General features: G+C 36.4%; 1 protein-coding gene across 5 annotated transcripts; it reads right to left on the reverse strand.

Moving 5' to 3' along the window:
- Positions 1-432: 432 nt before the first annotated feature.
- Positions 433-18,118, reverse strand: LOC104113020 (probable LRR receptor-like serine/threonine-protein kinase At1g06840). 5 transcript variants are annotated; one of them, XM_070181752.1, is made up of 22 exons: positions 17,761-18,118; positions 16,927-17,016; positions 16,268-16,370; positions 14,479-14,629; positions 14,130-14,201; positions 13,957-14,028; positions 13,363-13,506; positions 13,202-13,273; positions 12,971-13,042; positions 12,308-12,382; positions 6,504-6,572; positions 6,364-6,432; positions 6,132-6,203; positions 5,957-6,043; positions 5,751-5,819; positions 3,606-4,114; positions 2,658-2,816; positions 2,274-2,557; positions 1,984-2,035; positions 1,321-1,571; positions 1,086-1,220; positions 433-995 (listed from the first exon to the last, which is right to left on the reverse strand). In XM_070181752.1, exons 3-22 carry the CDS (start codon positions 16,359-16,361, stop codon positions 651-653), a joined length of 2,853 nt encoding a protein of 950 aa, XP_070037853.1. In that variant the 5' UTR covers positions 16,362-16,370; positions 16,927-17,016; positions 17,761-18,118; the 3' UTR covers positions 433-650. The 5 variants fall into 5 exon arrangements, with proteins under 5 accessions (XP_070037853.1, XP_070037852.1, XP_070037855.1 ...); XM_070181751.1 differs by lacking the exon at positions 16,927-17,016; XM_070181754.1 differs by lacking the exons at positions 16,927-17,016; positions 17,761-18,118 and adding an exon at positions 15,778-15,864 and having other exon boundaries at positions 14,475-14,629.
- Between the last annotated feature and the right edge of the window lie 6,337 nt (positions 18,119-24,455).

Below are 24,455 nucleotides of genomic sequence, written 5' to 3' on the forward strand. Positions count from 1 at the left end.
TAGTTTGACCCTAAATCGCCTATTTCGTCACTTCAACGGAAATAACATATGTTTTTGGTAAAATGTTACAAGAGTGGGGGGTTAAATTTTTTCTCTGGGGAATGGGTCTGGGGATAATCTGCCTGGCAATTGAGGAGCGGGCTGGGTACTATTAAACAAACGGAGTTTAATTTTATTATTAAGAAATACACATGGCATGTTTATAACGCCCCAGGTGATTGTTGTAAAGTCTCAAATTTTACAATAAATGGTCCGTTAAATATAATGGCAGATTTGAGTCAAAATAAAACGTTAAGGGTATTTATAGACCAAAAGGTTAACGAAGGGTATTTATGAGCCATTTCCAATAAGTTAGAAGTATTTTTGACCATTTTTCGTTTTTAATATTCGATAGATTTTTTCCCAGATAATATTTTTCGCTTTTCAACCAAATACGAAAATAAGTCATTTTCCTTACAATTTTTTACAGTGTACTTGAAATAGCAGGACCACATCAAGCATTTCTTTGGACTGTGCAAGGCACGTCATGTATAACATGTACACTAGGTTAACACGACAGATTCCCGAGGAATATACATAAATAGCTCAAGGGGATGTTGTACACTCTGTGCATAAAAGCTAAAATTTATGTGGTCAAAGATAAGCTTGAGTTAACGAGGTGTAATAGTAAGAGTAACACCACTAATAAGATCACCACCCGATGCATTGGATGATTCAAACAGGTCTCTGCTTCTAGTATTAGAAAATGAAGATGAAGATGTAGTTTCACCAAAACTGGCTTTATTATCCAAAGGATCAGCATCAGTATATGGCATCATGCGGAGTATGGTTTCTAGCGTCCTAACCACCTCCAGCATTGAGGGTCTGTCTTCTGGTTTGTCCTGGCAACACTTTAGGGCCAATGCCACAAACTTCTCCACCCATTCGGCAGGGTAAGATCCCATTCTGTTGTCCATAATGGAGAACACTGTTCCCGATTTATGAGCCATATTTACCTGGCATTAACAGTTAAAGGTGTCAGTCCAATGCTCTTATTGACAAATAATCAAGTATTAGTCCAATAGGTATTCAACTGATAGAAGTACCTCTCGAACAATGTTTTTCCCGTGTGAGATAGGATGCATGCCGGTTAAGATCTCCAGAAATACAACCCCAAGGCTGTAGACATCACTTTTATCTGTCATTTTACGGGTCAAGAAATATTCGGGATCAAGGTAACCCTGCATATACAGCCAGAATCTTGCAAGATAATCAGCCAGATCATTGCACAAATATTTCCTTAAAAAACTACAGCTGAATGATAAGCATAGTCGGACTTACAGGTGTCCCCTTCACCATTGTTGATACATGATTCGGCAGAACACCTTCATCATCCTGGACAGGTGCAAGTCGAGACAATCCAAAATCAGCAACTTTGGCAGAAAGTTTAGAGTCTAAAAGAATATTACTGGCTTTGATATCCCTGTGGAATATGGGTGGATCAGCTTCAGTATGGAGGTAAAGGATGCCCTTAGCTGCCCCTAGTGCGATCCGCAACCTTGCTCCAAACTTCAAATTTTGCTTAGATTTAGCTGTCAGATGATGAAAAATCACCTACTCAGATAGCGATAGAGAATATTCTTGACTAAAGTCAGATTTAAATTTAACACCGCAGCAAAAAGAAACTAAGAGCATTTCTTGTCGTGACTAGGGAAGGAAGATGGATCTATGTTTCTCTGACTATTGGACATTCTGTAGCATCTTTTCTAATATGCAACTTTGAGATCATAGTCACCACCTTGACATTAGTTTCTCAGTTGCAAACAATAAAAATACTGAAGCCTGTCTATTATCAATTCGCCATAGTACTAGTGACATTTAATGTGTAGGAAAATCTATAAACATTCACCACCTCCCTGGCTCTTCAATGCTAAACTAAAGAAATTGAGGAGGATTAACAAGATTAAAGCTGGAAAACAACCAGAAAATGAAAAGGCTATCTACCAGAAAGCCAGTCTCGCAAAGTTCCATTGGGCATGAACTCATAAACCAGCATCTGCAAATGTATCAACAGAAGACTCAGAATTGCTCGACTCTATCACTCTTTGAGCTTAATATAAGACTTCCGCAGCTAATTACCGCAGCTAATTAAAGCATTCAGTCTGCTCATTTAGCAACTGAAGTAAGAAAGAATGCAAGAAGGTTTATAATGCTACAGTAAAGAAATATGACATGATGAATGGTGTGAATTATTGGTGACTAAAACAGTTATAATTCAAAGGGTTTTATCAAACCTGCTCTCCTTCTTCGTCACAGTACCCAAGCAACACAACTAGATTACGGTGATGTAACCTTGACAAAAGTTCTATTTCGGTCAAGAATTCCTTTTGCCCCTGCAGAGATCCTTCTTTTGCTCGCTTGATAGCAACAACTTTTTTGTCAGCTAAAACTCCCCTAAAGACAGAACCATATCCTCCTTCACCAACTTGAGTTGAGCTATCAAAGTTGTTAGTGGCCAAGGCCATTTCTCTGAAGGTGAAACTTTTAACCCCATCTATTTTTATAGATAGCTTTGTGGCTGCATGGAAAAACACATGCTCACTAATTTTACAGAAAGAGTGAAAAATTTAGCAGACTAGAATAAATTAAAATAAAGCTAACCGAATGAGAGAACTTACACAAACGTTTTCTTGACATGATGCTTTGATATTTAGCACGTCGTCTTGAGATTAATATAGTGACAATTGTGGAAACAATGGCAGCAAATACACCTGCTGCTACAATGCAAGCTATTAGAACACCTTTGCTCTTTCGTTTACTTTGGATTTCGGGATTCACTGCAGTGATGCAAAGATCATATGAGAAAAGAAAAGCTCTTATAAAGGAAATAAAACAATTGAGGCATTATCTGGATTTCCCTGAAAAGGCGTCAGCCATAACATTGTGGCAACTAGAAAAAGTACAAAGTACAAACAACGCATAAGCAAGAAAAGCTATAGATAACGGTGTTAATATGTATCTATTCAGAAGTCCATTTTGTAAATCTTTTGCAATCAGGAACTGACTTCCATCCCAACTAAAACTGTTAGGGTTGAGATCCTCCAGATTTGAAGCTCCCAGCGGAGAGAAAGGACCAATCTAGCTGGGTTTGAACCCCTTGAATTTACAGTGTTCTAATCAAGTAACTAAGATCCTTCAATGTTCCTAAACTTAAAATATTTGAAGTTTTAAAAACCTTTGGGTATCAAACACTTCATTGTCTTTTCCACCCAATATATAGGAAGCTCCTTGAAGCTTATGGATCATAGTCTGAGATTCTTTTTGTCGCTTATCCAAACCTTGTCTTGTTATGAATCAAGATCCTTTTACTTGGAGACTAGAAGTGGCAATGGTAGTCAAATCTTTCAATCTTATCCACATGTGTAAGTCAATAATTCAATGGTCATGCAATTATAATGACACAGCATAAATCGCCACAAGTTGGATTAGAATACATTTAAGCTATGAATACTTATAGTATGAATAAGGTCCGCGTAAGTCAATAATTCAATGGTCATGCAATTATAATGACACAGCATAAATCGCCACAAGTTGGATTAGAATACATTTAAGCTATGAATGCTTACAGTATGAATAAGGTCCGAGCAGTGTGAAGTTCAGGAGCTCATATGGTCCAAATAGGTCACTTCCTGGGAATTCCCAAGATGCGAAAATCTCGCTAATACGAAGGACCTCACTTTCATTAAATGTACTGAACCCAACTACTGGGAAAAGCTTCAAATGCATCCTCAGACGAGGTCCCTTCTCCCAAAAATATGAATCAATCCACAATTGGTAAAGGTCCAAATCAAGGGAACTTGTCACATACGACTGGAATAGTTGCATATATGGATCAAAATAAGAAATACTAGGACTTTTCAACCGGTATCCAATTCTAAGAGGGGAGGCACAAAAGCATGATTGAGGTGATGCAGGAACATATTCGTAATAGTTGTCAGTAGGACATGCTTGAATAGGACAAACAACACTTGGATTTGTTGAGTTACTGTACTCATCATCTGCTCCAGAGTCAGGGCCACAGTATTGGTCAATGTTTCTTATACTTCTATTGCTGCAGATCGGATTGCCTTGGAACCTGGAAATTGTCTGCTAAAGTTAGGGAAAGATGGGAAAAAAATTAATTAGAACCAAGTACATAATCTAAGAGCATTGTAATTGACATGTTTCTTTGGAGCAGCACTGATAAATTTTCATTACTAGTATTAAAAGACCTCCTGAAATTGCAAGCAAAGAGTTCAGAAAGCAATTTGAAAGGCGACGTGCTGAAAGATGATCATAATACCCTGTTCTAGTCAGATATTTTTGAATAATTGGAATACAAGAATTAGTGTACCATTGAAAACATAAATTTCAAAAACAGTAACAAATATGTATAAGTAATTTTAGCAAAATAACTCCTCTGAGAAAATATAGAGGGTAAACGGTAGCCCGGTGCACAAAGCATCCCGCGTTCACGCAGGGTCCAGGGAAGGGACGCACCCAAGGGGGTGTGATGTAGGCAGCATATCCTAATGTAAGCACCATGGCTGATTCCACGGCTCGAACCCGTAACCTATAGGTCACACGAGACAACTTGACCGTTGCTCCAAGGCTCCTCTGAGAAAATGTGATTAAGAAAACTTCTGGCCTTTTTATTTGATCTATGTTCTCTTTTTGTTTGGCCTAATTTCCATTATCCACTTTCCTGGATGGAAAAGCTTCTACTTTTTCTTTTAAATGGGATGTTTTCCCTCTCGAAGAAATTTAATGAATACCAATTTATATCGCTTTTGTCTTGAAGTGATATACTGGAAAAATACTCCCTCAGTTTGCAATATTTAAGAATTATTTTGGACACATGAAAAAAGCATCATAAGGCATGTAGTAGACTAAAAATTTACAGAAACTTCGTCCTCTCTATATTTGTTCAGGTCTCCGTTAGTCAACTGTTAATTTTGATCTCCGCTTCTCAAAACTGTTGGACTATGAACCTTTCACAGACAACGGATAATTATGGGCCAATCCTCAGTATATAAGATGAAAGACTCATAAAACAAAACTGATCAGCTAAGCTTTATGAAAACTCCTTTCATGCTCGTGTTTCCCTCTATTCATATCTCTATGCCCATTTTTCATTCGTATTCTTTGGTAAAATATTGTCCTTTTTTAAGACTTACGCTGATCAGGAAATTAAATCCATATTTTAGGGTCATTTAGATCTTCACTATTTCATCTTATTTCACTACAACTAAATGGAAGTATGTGACTGATTGAAATTCTCTCTCTCTCTCTCTCTCTCTCTCTCTCTCTCTCTCTCTCTCTCTCTCTCTCTCTCTCTCTGTGTGTGTGTGTGTGTGTATTTTAATATGCTTTAAATTTGCAAATAACGAGCAAAATGAAAACCTCAAAGGTGCTCCCAAATCCTTGTCCTTTGCATTTTGGTTTCATTATATAAAGCACCATATAGGAAGTTGCTAAGAGCATGTGTATCAGTGTGTGGATAAAACATAACAGAAGTGATTTCATGCATCTTGTGCTTGCTTCGTCAAGTAATCCAAGTAATTGTTGGCAGACACACGAGGAAAATCTACTTCTCTTTTTTCGTTTGGAATATGCTTCTGTTCTTCTAAATTCATTTTACCCTTTTGTTAGTCCTATTGGATGTGGTCCATGTGGACATAAACCAACAGTCAGAAAATGTTTCATCCTCGAATTTGAAAGAAGAATCATACCTTAGAGTGACATTTACAGGAGGATCAAAGGCACCCGAAATGTTTGAAACTGAATTATTCCGCAGATCACTAGGTTTGCAAAATCAATGAAAGATTGGTTAGAAAGAATTCCTTGATAGAAATCCTCATTCAATGGTTTCACTCTGGAAGTAAATACTACTGTTAAAAATCAGAAATTGGTGTCATCTTTCTGCTTCACATCTTACATCACAAGTCTGGAAGTTGTAGCAAAGGTCCTGTTTTGCCAAATGTCAGTGGAAATGGAACCATTCAGAAAGTTGTTCTCAAGCGACCTGTGACAAATCCATCCCACCAATTCGTTAATGGTACATTTCCTTCAGCGAAACAGTTGATATTGCAAGACAAAGTGGAGATTCTCACAGTTTCTGCAGGGAAGGAAGAAGAGAAAAACTCTTGGGAACAGATCCATTAAGATGGTTATGCGCTAGAATACTGCATCATTAGTTTCAAGTGTACATTAGATTATGCTAAGAAGTAAAGGCCAGAAGATAAAAGGAACACGGAAATAGGCAATCCTGTTGCAAATGATGCAGAACCGAAAGAAAATATAGATATATGAAGATACTACCAAGATCAATACCAAGAAACTTACATAGTTGTCATATTGTTGGAAAGCTTATTCTGTGGTATAGATCCAGAAAGTTGATTCCAGCTGAGATCACTGTATACAGAAGTATACAACTGAAGCTTATCAAAAGAAGCAGAACAAAACAATAGAAAACTCACACTTACAGATAGCTTAGGTTTCCTATTCTGCTGAAATCTGACACGGATCCTTGCAAAAAGCAATTTCTGAGACTTCTGCAATATCAGAAGCAGCATTTAATCTTTACTGAGTGTGTGAGTGAGGATATTAACTTCATGTCTAGTTCTACTAACATGTTCCATCATGATACAATAAATTTTTCTTTCACACGTAACGTGGGAGTCCAAATGCTTGTGTTTCGACTTGTTCTTTTTTTATCTATCATTTTTTTGGCAAGTTATTCTTTTTTCATGTATCATGAGTTAATGATTTCTGTTATACCTTAATATTCTTTTATTCCACCATCTTCCAGCATGTAAACAAAAGCATAATAGAATAAGAACTCTGCTTGGACCGATGCATTTTAGAAAGATTTAAGGTGGAATGTAAACTGGAAACAAGCTATTACAGCATCTTAGTCTCCAGATATTTAGTAAAATAATTGAACCCCATCTTTATTTTCCTGATAGACTAAATAAGAAAGAGAAACCAGAAGCCAAATAAAAGGCCAAATGTTAACAAAAGAGAGAAAGAAGCATACAACAGATGAAGAAATGCACAGGTGGAAAGTTTGTAGCAACATCTCCTGAGAGTATTTTTTCTCTGACAAAGTAACAGTCAATCAAAATGTGTTTAGTTTTCTCATGGAACAATGAATTTGATATAATATGGAGAGCAGCTTGATTATCACACACAAGTTCCATCTGCTAATATCACCAAATTTCAACTCCTTCAGCAACTGTTTGATCCAAATTAGCTCACACGTTGCCATAGCCATTGCTCGATATTCTGCTTCTGCACTAGACCGAGCAACCACATTCTGTTTCTTGCTCTTCCAAAACACCAAATTACCTCCTACTAAGACACAATATCTAGACGTAGAACGTCTATCACAAGGTGATCCTGCTCAATCAGCATATGAGTATCCAACGATCTGCTCATGGGCTCGATCCTCAAATAATAATCCTTTGCCTGGAGCTGATTTTATATATCGAAGAATGCAGACAACTGCATCCCAATGACTATCACAGGGAGAATCCATAAACTGACTCCCAACACTCACAGGAAAGGAAATGTCAGGTCTAGTCACTGTGAGGTAATTTAATTATCAACCAGCCGCCTATATCTTGCGAGATCGCTGAGCGGCTCCCCCTGTCCTGGCAGAAGTTTAGAATTCGGATCCATAGGAGTGTCAACAGGCCTATAATCTATCATTCCTGTTTTCTCAAAAATGTCTAAGGCATACTTCCGTTGTGAGATCACAGTACGTGAGCTAGACTGAACGATCTCAATACCCGAAAAATACTTTAATCTGCCCAGATCCTTAGTCTGAAAGTGCTGAAAGAGATGATGCTTCAACTTAGTAATACCATCTTGATCATTGCCGGTAATAACAATATCGTTAACATAAACGATCAGATAAATACAGAGATTTGAAAGAGAATGCCGATAAAGCACAGAGTGATCAGCTTCACTACGAGTCATGTCATACTCCTGGATAAATGTGTTGAACTTACCAAACCATGCTCGAGGAGTTTGCTTTAGGCCATAAAGTGACCGGCGCAAGCGACATACAAGCCACTAGACACTCCCTGAGCAACAAAATCAGGTGGTTACTCCATATAAACTTCATTTTCAAGGTCACCATGAAGAAAAGCATTTATTAATGTCCAATTGATAGAGAGGCCAATGGCAAAAAACAACCATGGATAGGAAAAGGCAGACGGATGCTATTTTAGCTATGGGAGAGAAAGTATCACTATATTCGAGCTCAAATATCTGAGTATATCCTTTGGCAACAAGACGGGCCTTAAGTCTATCAACCTGGCCATCCGGACCAACTTTGAATGCATAAACCCAACGACAACTAACAGTAGATTTACCTGAAGGAAAAGGAATAAGCTCCCAAGTACCACTCGTATGTAAGCAGACATCTCGCCAACCATAGTCTGTCGCCATCCTAGCAGTAGGAGCAAGGTCAGGTGCAGGATGTGAATCAGCTGGGCAACAATAAGTCAAGAGTGGTATTCCTGTGGCTGGGGATGTAGGATGAGCAACACTAGATTTCTCAACGGTTGGTATGGGTAAGACGTCTGTGGTTGAGGATGTAGGAGGAGCTATAGGTGGTGGTGGGGTTGGAGCTAGAGTTGGGGCTATAGGTGATGGAGCCGTAGAGGAAGGTGAAGGGGAAATAGTGACTGAATCTCCAAAAGATGGAACTGGTAGCACCTCAAAAATGTCTAAGTGACCACCTAGGCCTGTGAAGTATGGCTGAGTTTCAAAGAAGATAATATCAGCAGTCATAAGGCACCGCTGGAGGTCAGGTGAGTAGCATTGATAACCCTTTTGCGCTCTCGAGTAACCTAGAAGTACACACTTAAGAGCACGTGGAGTTAACTTATCTTTTCCTGGAGTAAGGTTATGAACAAAACATGTGCTCCCAAAGACACGAGGCGGAAGAGAGAACAAAGGTGTGTGAGGAAACAACACAGAGAATGGAACTTGATTCTGGATAGCTGAGGATGGCATACGATTAATAAGATAACAAGATGTAAGAACTGCATCCCCCCTACAAAAAAAACCGCAACAGAACATGAGATTACATGAATAGGGTACGAGCAGTCTCAATGAGATGCCTATTCTTCCTTTCTGCTACCCAATTTTCTTGAGATGTGTATGGACAAGATGTTTGATAAATGATCTCATGAGAGTTCATAAACTGCAAATGATCTTGAGATGTGTATGGACAAGATGTTTGATGAAATGTGCGGATAGAATTCCAAATTGATTTTGAATTTCAGCGTGGAAGGTCTGAAAAATAAAAAACAACTCAAATCGATTTTTCGTCAATAATATCCAAGTGCACCTGAATAATCATCAATGAAACTAACAAAGGAGCGTAATCCCAAGGTAGAATTGACCCGACTAGGACCCCAAACATCTGAATGGACTAAAGTGAAAGGTGACTCTGTTCGATTATCAGGGCGTCGAGGGAAATAGGAGTGAGTATGCTTACCGAGCTGACATGACTCACACTCTAGAGTGGACAAGCGAGACAAACCAGGTACCATTTTCTAAAGTTTTGATAAACTGGGATGTCCCAACCGTTTTTGTAATAAATCTGGTAAATCAGTAAATGAACAAGTTGCTGATGTGGGTTCATGTGATTTCGCAAGGATAAGGTAATAACATTTGATTCATGCCCGGTACCAATGATCCGTCCCGTACTGTGTTCTTGTATAAAAACAAGGCCATCAAGAAATAAACAGAATATTTAAGTGATTTGGTTAAGCGACTAATGGCTATGAGATTAAAAGGACTACCGGGAACATAAAAAACCGAATTCAAAGGTAAAGAAGGAAGTGGACTTACTTGACTTATTCCAGTTGCCACGGTTTGAGACCCATTGGCCATTGTGACCATTCGAAGAGATTGCGAATAGGAAATAGTAGTGAAGGCAGATTTATTACCAGAAATATGATAAGACGCTCCTGAATCAATAATCCAATTGCTGGGAGAAGAAGATTGAGAGACACAAGTAACACTATTACGTGTTTGGACAACAGTAGCAATCTCAGAAGATGTATGTTTACATGCTTTGTACTGAAAGAACTCTATATATTCCAATAAAGAAACCAATTGGATTAGATTCAACGGATTGTGAGTCAAAGGCTTCTGATACGAATGACATTATAATGATTTAAGGCAGATCTTAGTGACCAACTCAAGAATTTGCTGCAAAAGTGTTGCTCGAGAAATTTGAAAATAGTAAGACTAGCTGAAAAAGCTTCAGCAGAGTTCCACACTACAAAATAGGTTCTAAAACACCCCTAGAAAATAGAAACTTTTCTGGGAATCACTGTGCATGCCGGAAAATCACTGTTCATGCCGGAAATATCATTGTTCACGCCGGAAAAATATAAAAGTGGTCGGAATTTGGTTTAAATTGGATGGATAGGCTCGAAATTAAGGGGAACAAACTGTCCTGAACAGTCGTCGCCAAACAATAGCCGAAAACTGCCTCACGCGCCGGCGCGTGACGTCGGAACTTCGCCGGAAAATTTTCTTTTGGTGGCGCGTGAGGGCGCGTGGGGCTTTTCTGGCGGAGATCTTTTTATGGGTTGGTCGTCGGAGGCTGATCTATTCGTGGTGGTGTTGATTTTTGCACAACACTGACATATAGTGATCTTTCCTGCGGACAGATCAGTGTTTGCTGGAAAGAAGACTTCCAGTTGACTGATTTCTCTTCCCGGAGTTGCTGGAATTTATGCACAACGATAAATCTCTCATGATTGCTCTGATACCATGTGAGAAAGCACGGGGAGAAAAATATATTATTGACATATTAGTTATAATACAACGAGCCCTATTTATAACTATACATAATATATATCCTACTCATATTCAATGTGGGACTCGGACTAATTACATATTAGCTATAGAATTATCTAACAGATCCAAACCCAAAAATGTGGCCTAGTGGTCGATGATTCTAGAATAAAAACCGTGGGAAACTAGAGTTTGAATCCTAGCTGACAAAAAGACGTAGGTGTTTTCTTCCTATATGCCTAACGGTAGAGTTACCTAGAGCCTATACTGGTGGGAGAATGCACGTATCTGTTGGAATAGTCGAGGTCCTCACAAGCTAACACTGACACCACCATTATCACAAAAAAAATGGTTGGATGTCATATAATACACAGCTCCATGAGCAAAATGCACATGCACTAAAGAGTGCCTGCATCGGTTCATAGTTTCACACCTTTAAACGTACAAAGCGAGTTCCAAAATCTCACAAGTAAAGATCCATCTTAAAGAACTGTACAATGCAGCCCAGACACCCAAGAATACAGAAACATAATTGGAGAGAATTGCTGTCATTTGCTCTTTAAGTTTACTACTTGTGAGAATGCACGGGAGAAAAAATCTATATATTAGCAATGATACAATGAGCCCTATATATAATACATATTCTACTCCTACTACATATAGGACTAGGACATATTCTACTCCTACTACATATGGGACTAGGACATATTCCACTCCTACTACATATGGGACTAGGACTATTTACACATAACTATTTAACACTACTTACAAACCAAAGTATTAGTTTTGGAAGCAATAAAGATGGCGTCAAAAACTGTTTGTTGTCGTGTAAGGAAGACCTGAATCACACGAGATGGAGCTGAGGATTTGCATGAAGAGGTAAATAAGGGTTGAAGATAATCATTCAATAGCTTCCTTACACGGGTACAATATTGAATAGTCGTCTTAACCAATAAACATATATGGCACAGAAGACATGGAAGGGATAAAAGAGAACAAACAAAAGGATATTAGGTATCAAAGCGCTAGAGCTAAGTATAAAAAGATGAGAAATTTTCTATAGAAAACTTGGAGACAAGTATGAGGCTCCATAAATATGAGACCACTATGAGCAAAGAAAGGTAAAAATGTCATGTGTGAAAATGCAATGTTTTAATGCTTACACTAAATACTGGGACAGACAATTTCAATACGTGTTGTGGATTAGTACTCAAATCTCTAAACCACATGATGAATGAGAGAGGACTAACAAGCATTTTAAATGTCAAGGTTCATTAAGCCTAAACATATGCATAGATTCATTTCCATCATCACTCTAGAATATAGTAGTTATAATAACTCTTCCGGAGTATGACCAACTATGCTATTCCGTAGAGATAACATCCTCATTCTCATCAACGGGATACAAAAAAGGGAAAAAATGAAAATAACAAACTAAAGGATTTGTTCAAGGAGCATTTACAATTTCAATAAGGATGAAAGGTTTCCATAAGTAGCTGGAATCTCAGATCCACTGAAATTGTTATTGTCAAGTTGGCTGCATAAATAAAAAAGAACGAAACTTTAGTGTATATGGCTCATAGTAAAGGACACGACATGCACAATGCATTTATAAAACCAAAGAAGCTATCAGATTACATGAAAGTTTTTTGACTGAAGCTGAAGGCAATTTACATCTCCACGAAAGATCAAGTTCTAGTATCAGGCATTGCAAGGGATGGATGGATTTTATGGTTTGTAGTAATAGAAAGATCTGAAGATGGTGATCAGGAATGTTCTTAAACTCTATATCTGTTAGAAAATAGCTCACAGAACATATGCTCTGTATTATGAGTTGTCTGGCTATTTGGCCAATAAAGCCAGTTCAACTAAGATAAATGAGACAGTCTCACTCGAAATTCATGACTAGTTTTCTATAATCTTTTGGTTCTAATGTGACCTTAGGTTCTGTTTATAAATAAGCGGCTCGTCAAAATTACTAAACCACTTGACAGGAACACATATACTGGAAGTTGTTTCTGCAATTATATAGGGAATGGTATAAATTTACAAAAGGATAACTTGTCAAGATTGTCGAACCACTTGACAGAAAAAACCCTGCAATAATATTTAACAAGGAACTTACAGTATTTCCAGATCTGGAAGTGCAGAAAACTCAGGAGGAAGGAAGCCTGACAGATTGTTATTATCCAGAAGCCTGTTGAAAAAAGGTATTATCACAAGACCATCATGTAGCAAGCAGGTATTTAACAGAAACAGACCATTTTCAAGAGTTATGCCCGTCTAACCTCTACTGAGATTATGCATGTCTGCATGTTAAAGAGACAGCTAAGAAGAATCTCTCTTGTTAACTTACAAGTGAAGAAGAGTGGACAAGTTGGAAAGCTCGTGAGGAATTTGACCACTCAGCGAATTGTTATTGAAGTGGCTGTAGATATATCATATGTAAAATCAAATAAGAAATAGAAAAGCTCAGAATTCATTGCATCTGAAAGTGGCAATCAAATGAGCACTCACATATGTCTGATCCTATTTAAATTAGAAAAGGTTTTTGGAATTTCTCCCGATATCTTGTTCTGGTCTATCTGGAATCTGTTGAGATCTGGTAGATATCCGAGTTCATCCGCTAAAGATCCTGACAATTGGTTTCCATTTAAAAGCCTGCAAGAACATTATTGCTCCAACATCAAACAAAATTTGAGATCAATAGTTTCACTAGCACAAGACTTCTTTTTCGTCAAAGAACCTTCCATTAAGAGAGTTTTCAAGTGCCAAAAATTCCTCAAAGCTGCAGAATTCCGGAAAATCTTGTTCCTCTACAATCAACAATAAAATATCTCCATCCCAAAGCAGAATATCTTAAATTGTTCCAGAAACAACAATTAAGGCCTCCATTATTGAATTACACAGGAATTATCAGCAATTAATATGCATTCATATGGAATCAGCCCAAGTTCAGCTTCTACTGTTGACGGCACAATAAAAAATAGATAAATAAACTATTTTGCTGTTATCTCATATCTAAGCATCAGTTGGGGTGGGTGGAGGGGGAAGTGTGTGAGAAAATGACATTGGAGAAAGGAGTTCCAAGTCCATTAAAGTCTTACTTACAGAAGTCTCAGAGGCTTGATGTTTCCAATCTCTTTTGGTATGCTCCCAGTCAAATCATTCCACATGAAATTTCTTGTTGTAAACAATAAGAAGAGTAAGTAGCATAGATAAGCAAACAATGAAGCCTATCATGCTATTGTTATATGAAAAATATGATATTCGTTACAACTTACAAAATTTGAAGATGGGATAGTTGTCCTAGCTCAGGTGCTAAACTTCCAGAGAGATTCTTATTCATGAAACGGCTGCAGAAAGAGTCAAAAGGGAAGAGGTTTGACGGCCTTTCATGCTTATTCAAGAGAAAAACAACAACAAAGGTTTGACGGCCTTTCACGTATTGCAGTCACACAAACAAAAGAACATGTATGTTGTTTGAGGAATTTAAGGCAATGATAAAGAAACTACAATGACGACGAGAAGTCAACTAACATACTCAAGAAATTTTATGCAGCTGATAGATCTGCATAGAGTACAAAAAGATTGCTGACACTGTAAACTACAGAATGCAGAAGAATAACCTACAGTTCTCTGACATGCAAGTACCCATCAGCTCCAAAAGTGTTATAGCAAAAAACTCCTGTCCAGTTTGAAGTACAGGGATCACCCTTCTTCCAATCCTTCAGGTGCTCAAGACTATCAACCAGACTACCTTTAACGGATATTAAAGCTGAAACTGCAAATAGGAATAGAACTTGATCAAATCTCGTAATGAACCACTATTAGAAGAAAGTACACTTCACTTAACGTTTCGCAGATCAATGCGTTAGCTCTATCAAGAAATATGGTCGACCAGCTTTATAACAGGGACTAATACGAGAAAGTGGATATCTAATTGTCAAGTCTGAATTCAGCTATTGAGATGAATTTAAACACGAAGGGTCACAAGCAAAACGAAACAACGTGATACCAATATCATGATTTTTTTCGTCCAAAAGAAAGTGCTTTGATTTGCAGTATTAGTTGTGAAGCTCAAAATAGAGAATTTGGATGCAAGCCACCAAAAGTCAGAGAGCAATGGCAAGTTTAAAGGCACAACAACAGCTGCAAAATACTTTTCCCAGACAGCCTCTGCCCTTTGAGGAACCAAAAGACTCTAATTTGATGCATGGTGGAGACATGGATCTCTTTAGTCAGAAAAGTGACTAGTCTCAGTCCTTCTTACGTCCCTTGTTCCTTTCTCTGCCTTTAGAAAGTCAGAGGGCCTTAATATAACATGGAGAAAACATGGACCAGACAACTTCACCAAGAGATGAAATGAGGATTAAACATTCCAATTGATCCCAGCAATACAAAGTTTGTTTTGGCTTGCTATATGCATACTTACTTGGAATGGAAAAATTAAATAGGTAGTAAAATTATATACATTAACAGGGGGCCCTAAGATATACATTTTTCTCCTGTCCCTTTAAGTGATCTAGTAGAGTTGCATCTATCCAATTCTCAGATACTGTTTTCACATGAATTTTGTAAAAGTAGAATTTATCTCATAAGACATTTCAATATTTTGATGCATTTATTCTCATTCGATATTTTGCTTAGTTAAACAATACTCATGGAGTAAGCCATGCTACAAGTTTAAAGGTTCCGACATTACGCAGCATAACAAACCAAGTCCCTAACACCATCTTCAATTAATTTATAATGTACTAAGACACTCAGAAGAAAGGCTAAAGAACTACAGCATATTCATCTGACAAAAGGTTGCTTGATACACAAAATTTTGATGTATCCATTGCATTATTGATGTAGAGATAATCACCAAAATCCTTCTGCGGAACGAAAAGAAGGCTTCATTCAACTATGGAAGTGAAAAGAACACACCATTATGAAACAAGGTTTTGCTCCATGACACTTCCCCATCAGCATAAACTGAGAACTTTATAGAACTTCAACCACCTATGAATCAGCCTGAGGACTTGCAAGATGTCTTCATCGTTATGTATTACAGTAAATGCGAACACGGAATTTTAAATTAGACGAAGTAAGTTAGTGAGAAAGAAATCCTTTAGGGCACGCAAGCACCGGACGTACTCATGCGTAGTACAAGAAAGATAATTTAAGCTTTAGAATGTCCATTAGCATACACAATTATAGAGCTCCTAACAACCTAGTATTAGCTTGAGGTCTCGCACAGAGTGTCTTTATCAGTCTACATCACAATTTTTCAATAATTAGAATACATAAGAACTTCTAATGAATGAAAATAAGCCAGTTAGACAAAAATGCTTTAGGGCACCCAAGCAAGGAATGTACTCAATAATACTGCAAGCAGGACAGTTTAAGCATTAGGAGTGGGCGGAAGATAGTAAACCTTCAGAGGGATCGGTTATTTGAGCAACCGCAAGAAGCATATAGCAATGAATTGCTATAGCAATAACATATGTACAGTGTCTGAGTCCTTCCATCTTGAAGACCTAGAAATATTTAAGGCAAAGATGAGTCAGGTGGCTACTTTCCACTCTTATAAAGCTAGAATTAGCAAAGCTTACTTCTTTAAGATCAAGTCACACACTCACCACTGATGGACACGACAGGACAAAAGGATGTAGAAAGACAATCACATCCTAAAGATACCATTTGACCGCCAGATGGCGCTCCAATTATTTTAACCCTAATTCTAGATCCAGATTCATTATTAGATTCTTCTAGTGGTTACCTACGATTTAACTAAAACAAAAACCAAATCTATATTTTATACACAACCTTGTGGCATAAAGCCAGTAAGACATTACTCATAAATCCAGTGGAAGGTTAGATGATATACTATGGTTGATGGAAACGTCTTACTCACTTCCGGTTTTAAGTAGGACGGAACCTACTTAAATAAATAGGTTGATGTACATGGAAATCAACATAAATAAATAAATAAATAAAACTAGTGTTCATGGTGTCCTTTCTAAAGGCTATCTGGGGAGCGTCAATAAACACTTCAATGACAGAAAGGGGTGAGAGGAAAGCAGTCACTCTTACAAGTCAAGCTCTCTTAGAGATCTTCAGATCAGGAGTGTAAAATTTGACTTTGGTACAACCATTGTCTACCACAACTGTTGGGATTATACACTTCAAACGAACAAACTAGATCAATTCATGGTGTGGAACAATAAAAAACAACAACAAAGAAGAAACTTGAGTCTCAAGCAGGAGATTTGAAATCTAAGAGAGATTCTCTGCTTACAGCATATAGATAGATGCTCATGAATCACACAAAAGAGAAGTTCAATACTTGGAAGTAGACAACATTTTACTAGTCCAAACAGTTATTTTATATATCCTTTGGTTAGTGCTCAACATGTGAACTTAACAGAGAATTTAATTTGACAATGTTGGGTTTCAATTCAGGCAACTTAAAACAAGGATTTATGAACTGTTCAGCACTGCTTTCCGTACAAGTAATTAGGCTACCATAAACAAAACGCGACTTGCTTAGAATTATTCAGATAAAACTTAATACTTTGACCAGGTACTGAGTGGACCTCAAAAGATTTCACATTAGCACAGCAAGACTGATCCATAAACTTTAAAAATTCTAAATCTTTACATTTAACAGAGTCTTTCTTAATATTGTCTCATAAATTTGGATGATATGTAGAACAAGTGGACCAGTGCTTTCTTATTATCTTTTACTTTTTATGTTTTTTCTGTCAAGGAATCAAAACACATAAACCCATAATTATAGCTTAAATAACTCAAAAGGGAAGGCAAGTATTTGGGTGATGGTTGTTGAAATAAAGTAATTAAAGGTTACAACTTTAACACAAAACAGGAGGAAAAAAAAAAGCTAAAGAAACCCAAAAGCAAGGATACCTGGAGGAGGAGGAATCTAGCTGTTGAAGGAAAATCAAGAATTGTGCAATGATTTCAAAGTAGCAAAAGGGTGAAAGTGAAAAGGGGTTGAGTGGGATTGCCTGGAGATAAAAGAATTAGATTGTGATGACCCAGTTGGTAAAATGATGATGGAATGATGAATGCCCAATAATATTGAAAAGTCTAATATCATTGTCGTTGACATGGTTAGTTGATCCAAATGTATATAAAAACACACTGTTGGATAGATACTGATGCAAGAGATATTTAACAAAGGGAAAATAGATGACTATTTGGATATGGTTTATAAGTAGGAAAAGTAAACTCTTCACAAGAATTTGTCGTGGAGAGTTGTTGGATGTTTGCTGGGCTGACAGTAGTTCTTTTTGTTGTTAGAAGTAGTATGAAAAAGAGAAGTTACCGTGAGATTGATGGGTTATTCTTGAATATATTATTAGGGGTCGTTTGGTACATGAATATCCCACCATGCAAGCATAGCTTCCTACTTACTAATTTCTTGTTTGGTACTATATTTTTTTCAACCTATTTTTGTATTAGTTATACATTCTATTTGGTATTATCGTATGTATAACTAATACATACCAAACTATAGTATTAGCAATGCAAGTATTTTTAACATTTGCATAAACATGATTAAAGACGTAATTGCCCCTCAAATCCCTCAAAACCTATTTCAAATACTTTCCGCCATATTTGTAGCCAGTCCAAAATAAGTAATTCAGAGTATGCCAACTATTTTTGAATGCTATCAAAGTGTTCTGCTACTATTTTGATTACCGAGGTGTTTGATTCCATGGTTAATGTACTTAATTCCTTTCTTCTATTGAATCCTACAATGATATATTTATAATTACTGAAATATGATCATGTGGGAACGTGTATATTTTGTATAGGGTAAAAATATGTTATGCTAAGTAATTGCATAAGACAATGACACGGGAGTCGAAGACAGAGGATAGTTAAATCCGAAGACAATTGTTCCATTTGTTACCGGAAAGAATGACGCTCATAAAGATGCAATAAATACTTGTCACCCAATAACATTTAATGAGAAATATTTTATAGCATTTAGTACAATGCTCGTTACAAAGAATTTGTCATCTATGCTCACCGTTACATATTCTTCAATGACCCTCATAATTGACATTAAAGAAGGGCATGATTTTAGCACATTGTTCCCTAGGTGCACCTATAAATAGTGAACCCTGTTATTATTGTAAAGGACACGATTTTTCTGACAAACTGACGCTATAATTTATTCAAAGCTTTATACAATTTTACCTTCTTACTTTTTAATTTCATTATTGTTGTGCCCGTAAGCCTTGCCCCGGAATTACTGTTTCTGATATTTCATTTTCATCTCAAGGCTAAATATTGCATATTTCTTCAATTCTTGTATTATTTCAGAATTGAATTAATTCATTTGTCTAGAAACCACGTATAAATTCAACTGTACCATTTTACGGGTAAACATATTTGTTGCTTATTTATTTACTTTGTTTTGATTAATGCAAATATGATCTGCAAGTTGCAATTTTAAAGTGGAACATGAAATTAGTTATGTAACTGAACGAGTAATTGTTGCAATACAAATAGTATACAAAGTTAAAGAATTTGAATACTAATTTTGTAAACAATTAATCTTTTTAGAAACTATGCAATGCTTTAATACACTAAATCAAACAATGAATAAGAAATAATTTCATCATAATCAATGCTAATATAACTAATCCCGACATTATTAATAGTAATATTACTACTACATCCTATCTAGTACTATTCTTATAATTCCTACCAAACGACCCCTCGGTGGTTTAAGCAACGAGGGAGATATGGACTGCTGCTTTTGTCTTTGTCGCAGTGTCCGGTCTCCGCTGCTACTTACGCAGCCGCTGCTACTTACGCAGCCTTCTGACCTACTTTTTAATGCTCGTCCGCGTGGGGTATTTCTTTGACCAAGCCTTAACCAAATTTTAGATTTTGGTAAATTCATTAAGAAAATCATTTTTCTCATTATAATTTTTTATAGTTTTTTTAAATATTTAAATTATTATTTATTGCGTCTTATAGTATCTTTTATGTAATTTTTAAATCTGTAAATTTTATTTTAAAAAACTTAAAAATTCTATGTCCAAATTCACAATCAAAATTAAAAAATTTGAATCTATGAGTCCATAGAGAGTGACAATTATAAGTTATTTTTCAAATAATCGTTCATCTCTATTCAATCTTTTTAGGTCATTTATTTAAACACAAATAAATTTAATAAATAAATAAATAATAACTTTTTGATTTTCTAAAACGATACTTATTTTGGATTAATTCGATTTTAGTTAAAAATAACACTTTTTTTTAAAAGGCGGGGAGCGTGAGGCTAGGCATTTACTTGATACAAGGTGAGACGCAAGTCTCGAGACATGGGGTGTAAACCCTATGAATATTTAAATTTTTAATTTATAAATATATAACATAGCATTATAACACAAAAAATGTAAAAAAAAATACATTAAAAGTTCAAGAAAATCAAAAAGAATTAAGAAACTCATATAAAACTAAACATCTAGCATGTTTTACAAGAATATACAATATAATTCTGTTAAAGTTACTATGAAGTTTAAATTAACTATGACGTCTTAACTTTCAAATAGTTAAAAATCATAATTTCTTAAAAAAATTATCAAACTGCATATCTTACCTTCCTAAAAGTAAATACTTAATAAATTTTATCAATACTGTAATTTAAAATTCTGCTCCCTCATGAGTAAATGCAAAATTACTTTTAAATAGTAAAACAATAAATGTTTGATAATTTTGAGAGACATACAGCTAAGACATGAAGATCTAACAAGTATAGATATAAATTTTGGTTATCTATTTTCAGAAGAAATATTCAAATGATATTCACCCCTACGATGTTCTCAATTAATAAATATAAAATATTATAGTTCGTTATTTGAGTTACTTACAATTTTCATATTCCTATAGATGAAAAAAATTTAATCATTCATTTATCAAAACATTTTGGGAGTAAAAAAAGTACTGATCAGTGAATTCGACACATGATTTGTATAGAATCGTTGGACGAGTCACATGCGTTGAGTGTTAGACGTGTTTAGGGCGCACATCAGACACTTAGGGGCGTAAACCTCATAGAACTAAGTTTCATACCTGAGCCTCAAGCCGTTTTGATAGTGTCCCGCCCTGGGGCAAACCCCGAGGCGAGTCCTGCAAAAGCTTTTTAAAACACTTAATAAGAGGGGTATTTATGCGCCCACTACATCTAGCAAATACTCTATGATATCTCAAATATTAGTCGTTTACAAACTAAATATGTTTCAAAATCTTTAGCGCCTCAGAATAATAATAAGGATTTATCTTTACCATTCCAATTAGTGAAGTGTTAGTTAAGTAAAATTTTAAGGAAGAAATAAAGAGTACTTGTTAAAAAAATAAAAAAAATAAAGAGTAGTTTAGATAAAATATTTTTATGATAGGCTACTTGTTGGGCTCAACCAACTGTCACGACCCAAAGAACCCACCAAAGAGACTGTGATGACATCTAATCTCTAAGACTAGGTAAGTTTATCACTTAATAACATTAAATCAATAAAACATAATATAATAAGACAGAGTTTAATATAAAAGTGGAAATAGCGTTAATACAAGTCAAAATGGCTATACTCCATACATCTCCCTAAAACTACGTACTACAGAGTTATGAGTTATAACTGAATACGTACGAAATATTCAAAATACAATACTATTCAAATGTAAAATTAATAGTATCAATATAAAGGATGAGACTCCAAGGGATTGCGACTCATGCAGCTCTACCTTGAATCCTAACGTCTGCATGCAAGTTCTCACTCTCAAGATCCGCTACCTCCAACACATGGATCTGCACCAAAATACGCAAGAGTATAATATGAGTATACTACATTCGATATCCAGTAAGTATAAAGACTAAACTCGGTGAAGTAGTGACAATGTTCAAGTCATATGATACTCACTAGTCAATAACATGTGTAATATATTAATAACTGGAAACAAAATATGTAAGGGAAAATAATATCAACCATCTCATAGAACATGTGATAATAACTCAATGTAGAAAACCCCATCTTTCTCAACAAATTATCAAATAGAAGTGGGGGCACGTGATAGCATGTCAAATTCAACTAACAACTCATTAAAAATACAATACGGAGTTTTAAGAAAACATGCGTATGATTAGACTATCAACCCTGTTGCATCACATAAACAACATCAAGAAAGACACCCCCAAATCATCACATAATATCATTAATAATGACACCTTTATTTCGTCGCATGTGCACATAAGAATAGAATGCCCTCCTTATTTCGTCACATGCGCATTTTAACGTGGGCAACCCGAGAAAATGCCACTCTTATGTTGCCTCGCGCGCACAACAATAATCATAATCGCACGTCAAAGACCTCGTGCTAACACCCCAATCAATCCGCTCAACAAGTCCACATGTACCACAATTATCACAAAACAACAATACCAAAGTTTCATCAAAGATATAAGCTCAATCTTATCAACAAAGTGCACAAGGACATGATAATAACATAAAATGGGGATGGGTGTTTAACATATAAAGCATTACTACGACTAAAAGAATTTTAATGATCACGTTCATGTAGCCACAAAGTGATTAAGCATGTTTCATACAACATACATCCTCAAATTAAGGTATATTAGTAGCCTAAGGTCTAATCCGGTCATAAGTCACATATAGCACCCGTATACACGCTCGTCATCTCATGTACATGTTATTTTTCACATAACCTGAATAAATAATTAAGGCCAAATCCTAAGGGGTAGTCCCCCACACAAGGTTAGGCAAGATAATTATCTCAAACAAACCAGTTCAATACTCCAAAAGTGCCTTTCTTTTAAAAATCATTTCCGTCCGACTCAAATCTAGCCAAAAATGACTCAATAACATCAAATAATGGTAGAGGAATCAATTCCAAACAATAAAGTCTCAATCATTATCCAATTCTCGAAAAGTCAACAAAAGTCAACCCTCGGGCCCGCACGATCAAAATGAGTCGAGCGCTAGATCTCGACTACCCATAACCCCACGAGTCCAAATATATGATTAGCTTTTAAAATAGAGTTTAAATTGACTCTCAAATCCTAAAATTTTATTTTTCAAAACATAGTCAAAAATCTCCAAAAATTCCTTTCAAATTCCATGATTTTGGTTTTAAAATCAATAAGAAATCAAGGTAAAATATCAAAATCGAGTGAAAATTGCTTACCCAATAGTTTTGTGTAAATCTCCTCTTCCAAAATTGTCCCTCAACAAGTCTAGGTTCAAAATATGATAAAACGATTCTAAATCGCGAAATGCTCAGCTATTGCCAGCTGCAAATATCGCATTTGCGAACATCAATGTTTGCAAATGCGACCTCCGCAAATGCGAACCAGGGCTGCCCTAGAAACTGTCGCAAATGCGACCACAAACATCGCAAATGCAATATTCCTGCTGCTTTCTAATGTCGCAAATGCGACAAACACTTCGTAATTGCGAAGTCTCAGTTGCCAGACCAATGTCGCAAATGCGATCAAAATCCCCACAAATGCGAGGTCCCCCCAGACAGCCTACCATCGCAAATGCGAGAAGGCCTCCGCAAATGCGAGGAGACCTTCGCAAATGCGAGTTCTGTAGCACTAGCAAAAATCTGAAGCTATCCAAAACTCATCCGAATCAATCCGAAACTCACCTGAGCCCCTCGAGCCCCATACCAAAAATACATACAAGTACATAAACCTCGTACTAACTCGCTCGCAACCTTGGAACATTAAAATAACATACAAAACCATAAATCGAACACAAAAATGCATCATGCAAACTTTGGAACTCAAGAACTTCAATATTCACAACCAAGCGTCTTTCCTACCAAACCAACTCGGAATGAGACCAAACTTTGCACACAAGTTCTAAATGACAAAATGGACTTATTCCAAGTTCTGGAATAACAATCCAACCTTGATAGCCACAAAGTCAACCCATGGTAAAACTTATGAAATTTCTAAACCTTCAAATTATGAATTTTGGCAAAAAAAAAAAGAAGCCAAATCATCCTAGGAACCTCTGAAACCAATTTTGGACCTACGCCTAAGTCCAAAATCACCATATGAACCTATTGGAATAATCAAAACACCACTCCGAAGTTGTTTACATAAAATTCAAACCTCAGTTAACTCTTATAACTTAAGTTCCAACCTTGGAACTAAGTGTTCCAATTCAATCCAAAACCTTTCCGAAACTAAATCAACTATCCCTGCAAGTCACATAATAATAATTACACATATAGGGAGCATCAAATGGGGACACGGGGCTCAAATACACAAAATGACCGACTGGTTTGATACATTCTCCCCCTCTTAAACCAACGTTCATCCTCGAACGAATTTGGAAACATACATGGAATGCCAAAAAGATGAGGAAATTTTCTGTGCATATCATACTCGATCTCCCAAGTTGCCTCATCGACTGGTTGATCTCTCCACTGAACCTTCACCGATGTAATATCCTTCGACCACAGCTTGGCCTATTCAAAATAGCCACCGGCTCCTCAACATAAATCAAATCCTTGTGCAACTACACCGAACTGAAATCCAAGACATATGACGGGTC

The sequence above is a fragment of the Nicotiana tomentosiformis genome, chromosome 7 (assembly GCF_000390325.3).
Source record: "Nicotiana tomentosiformis chromosome 7, ASM39032v3, whole genome shotgun sequence".
Classification (NCBI taxonomy): Eukaryota; Viridiplantae; Streptophyta; class Magnoliopsida; order Solanales; family Solanaceae; genus Nicotiana; species Nicotiana tomentosiformis.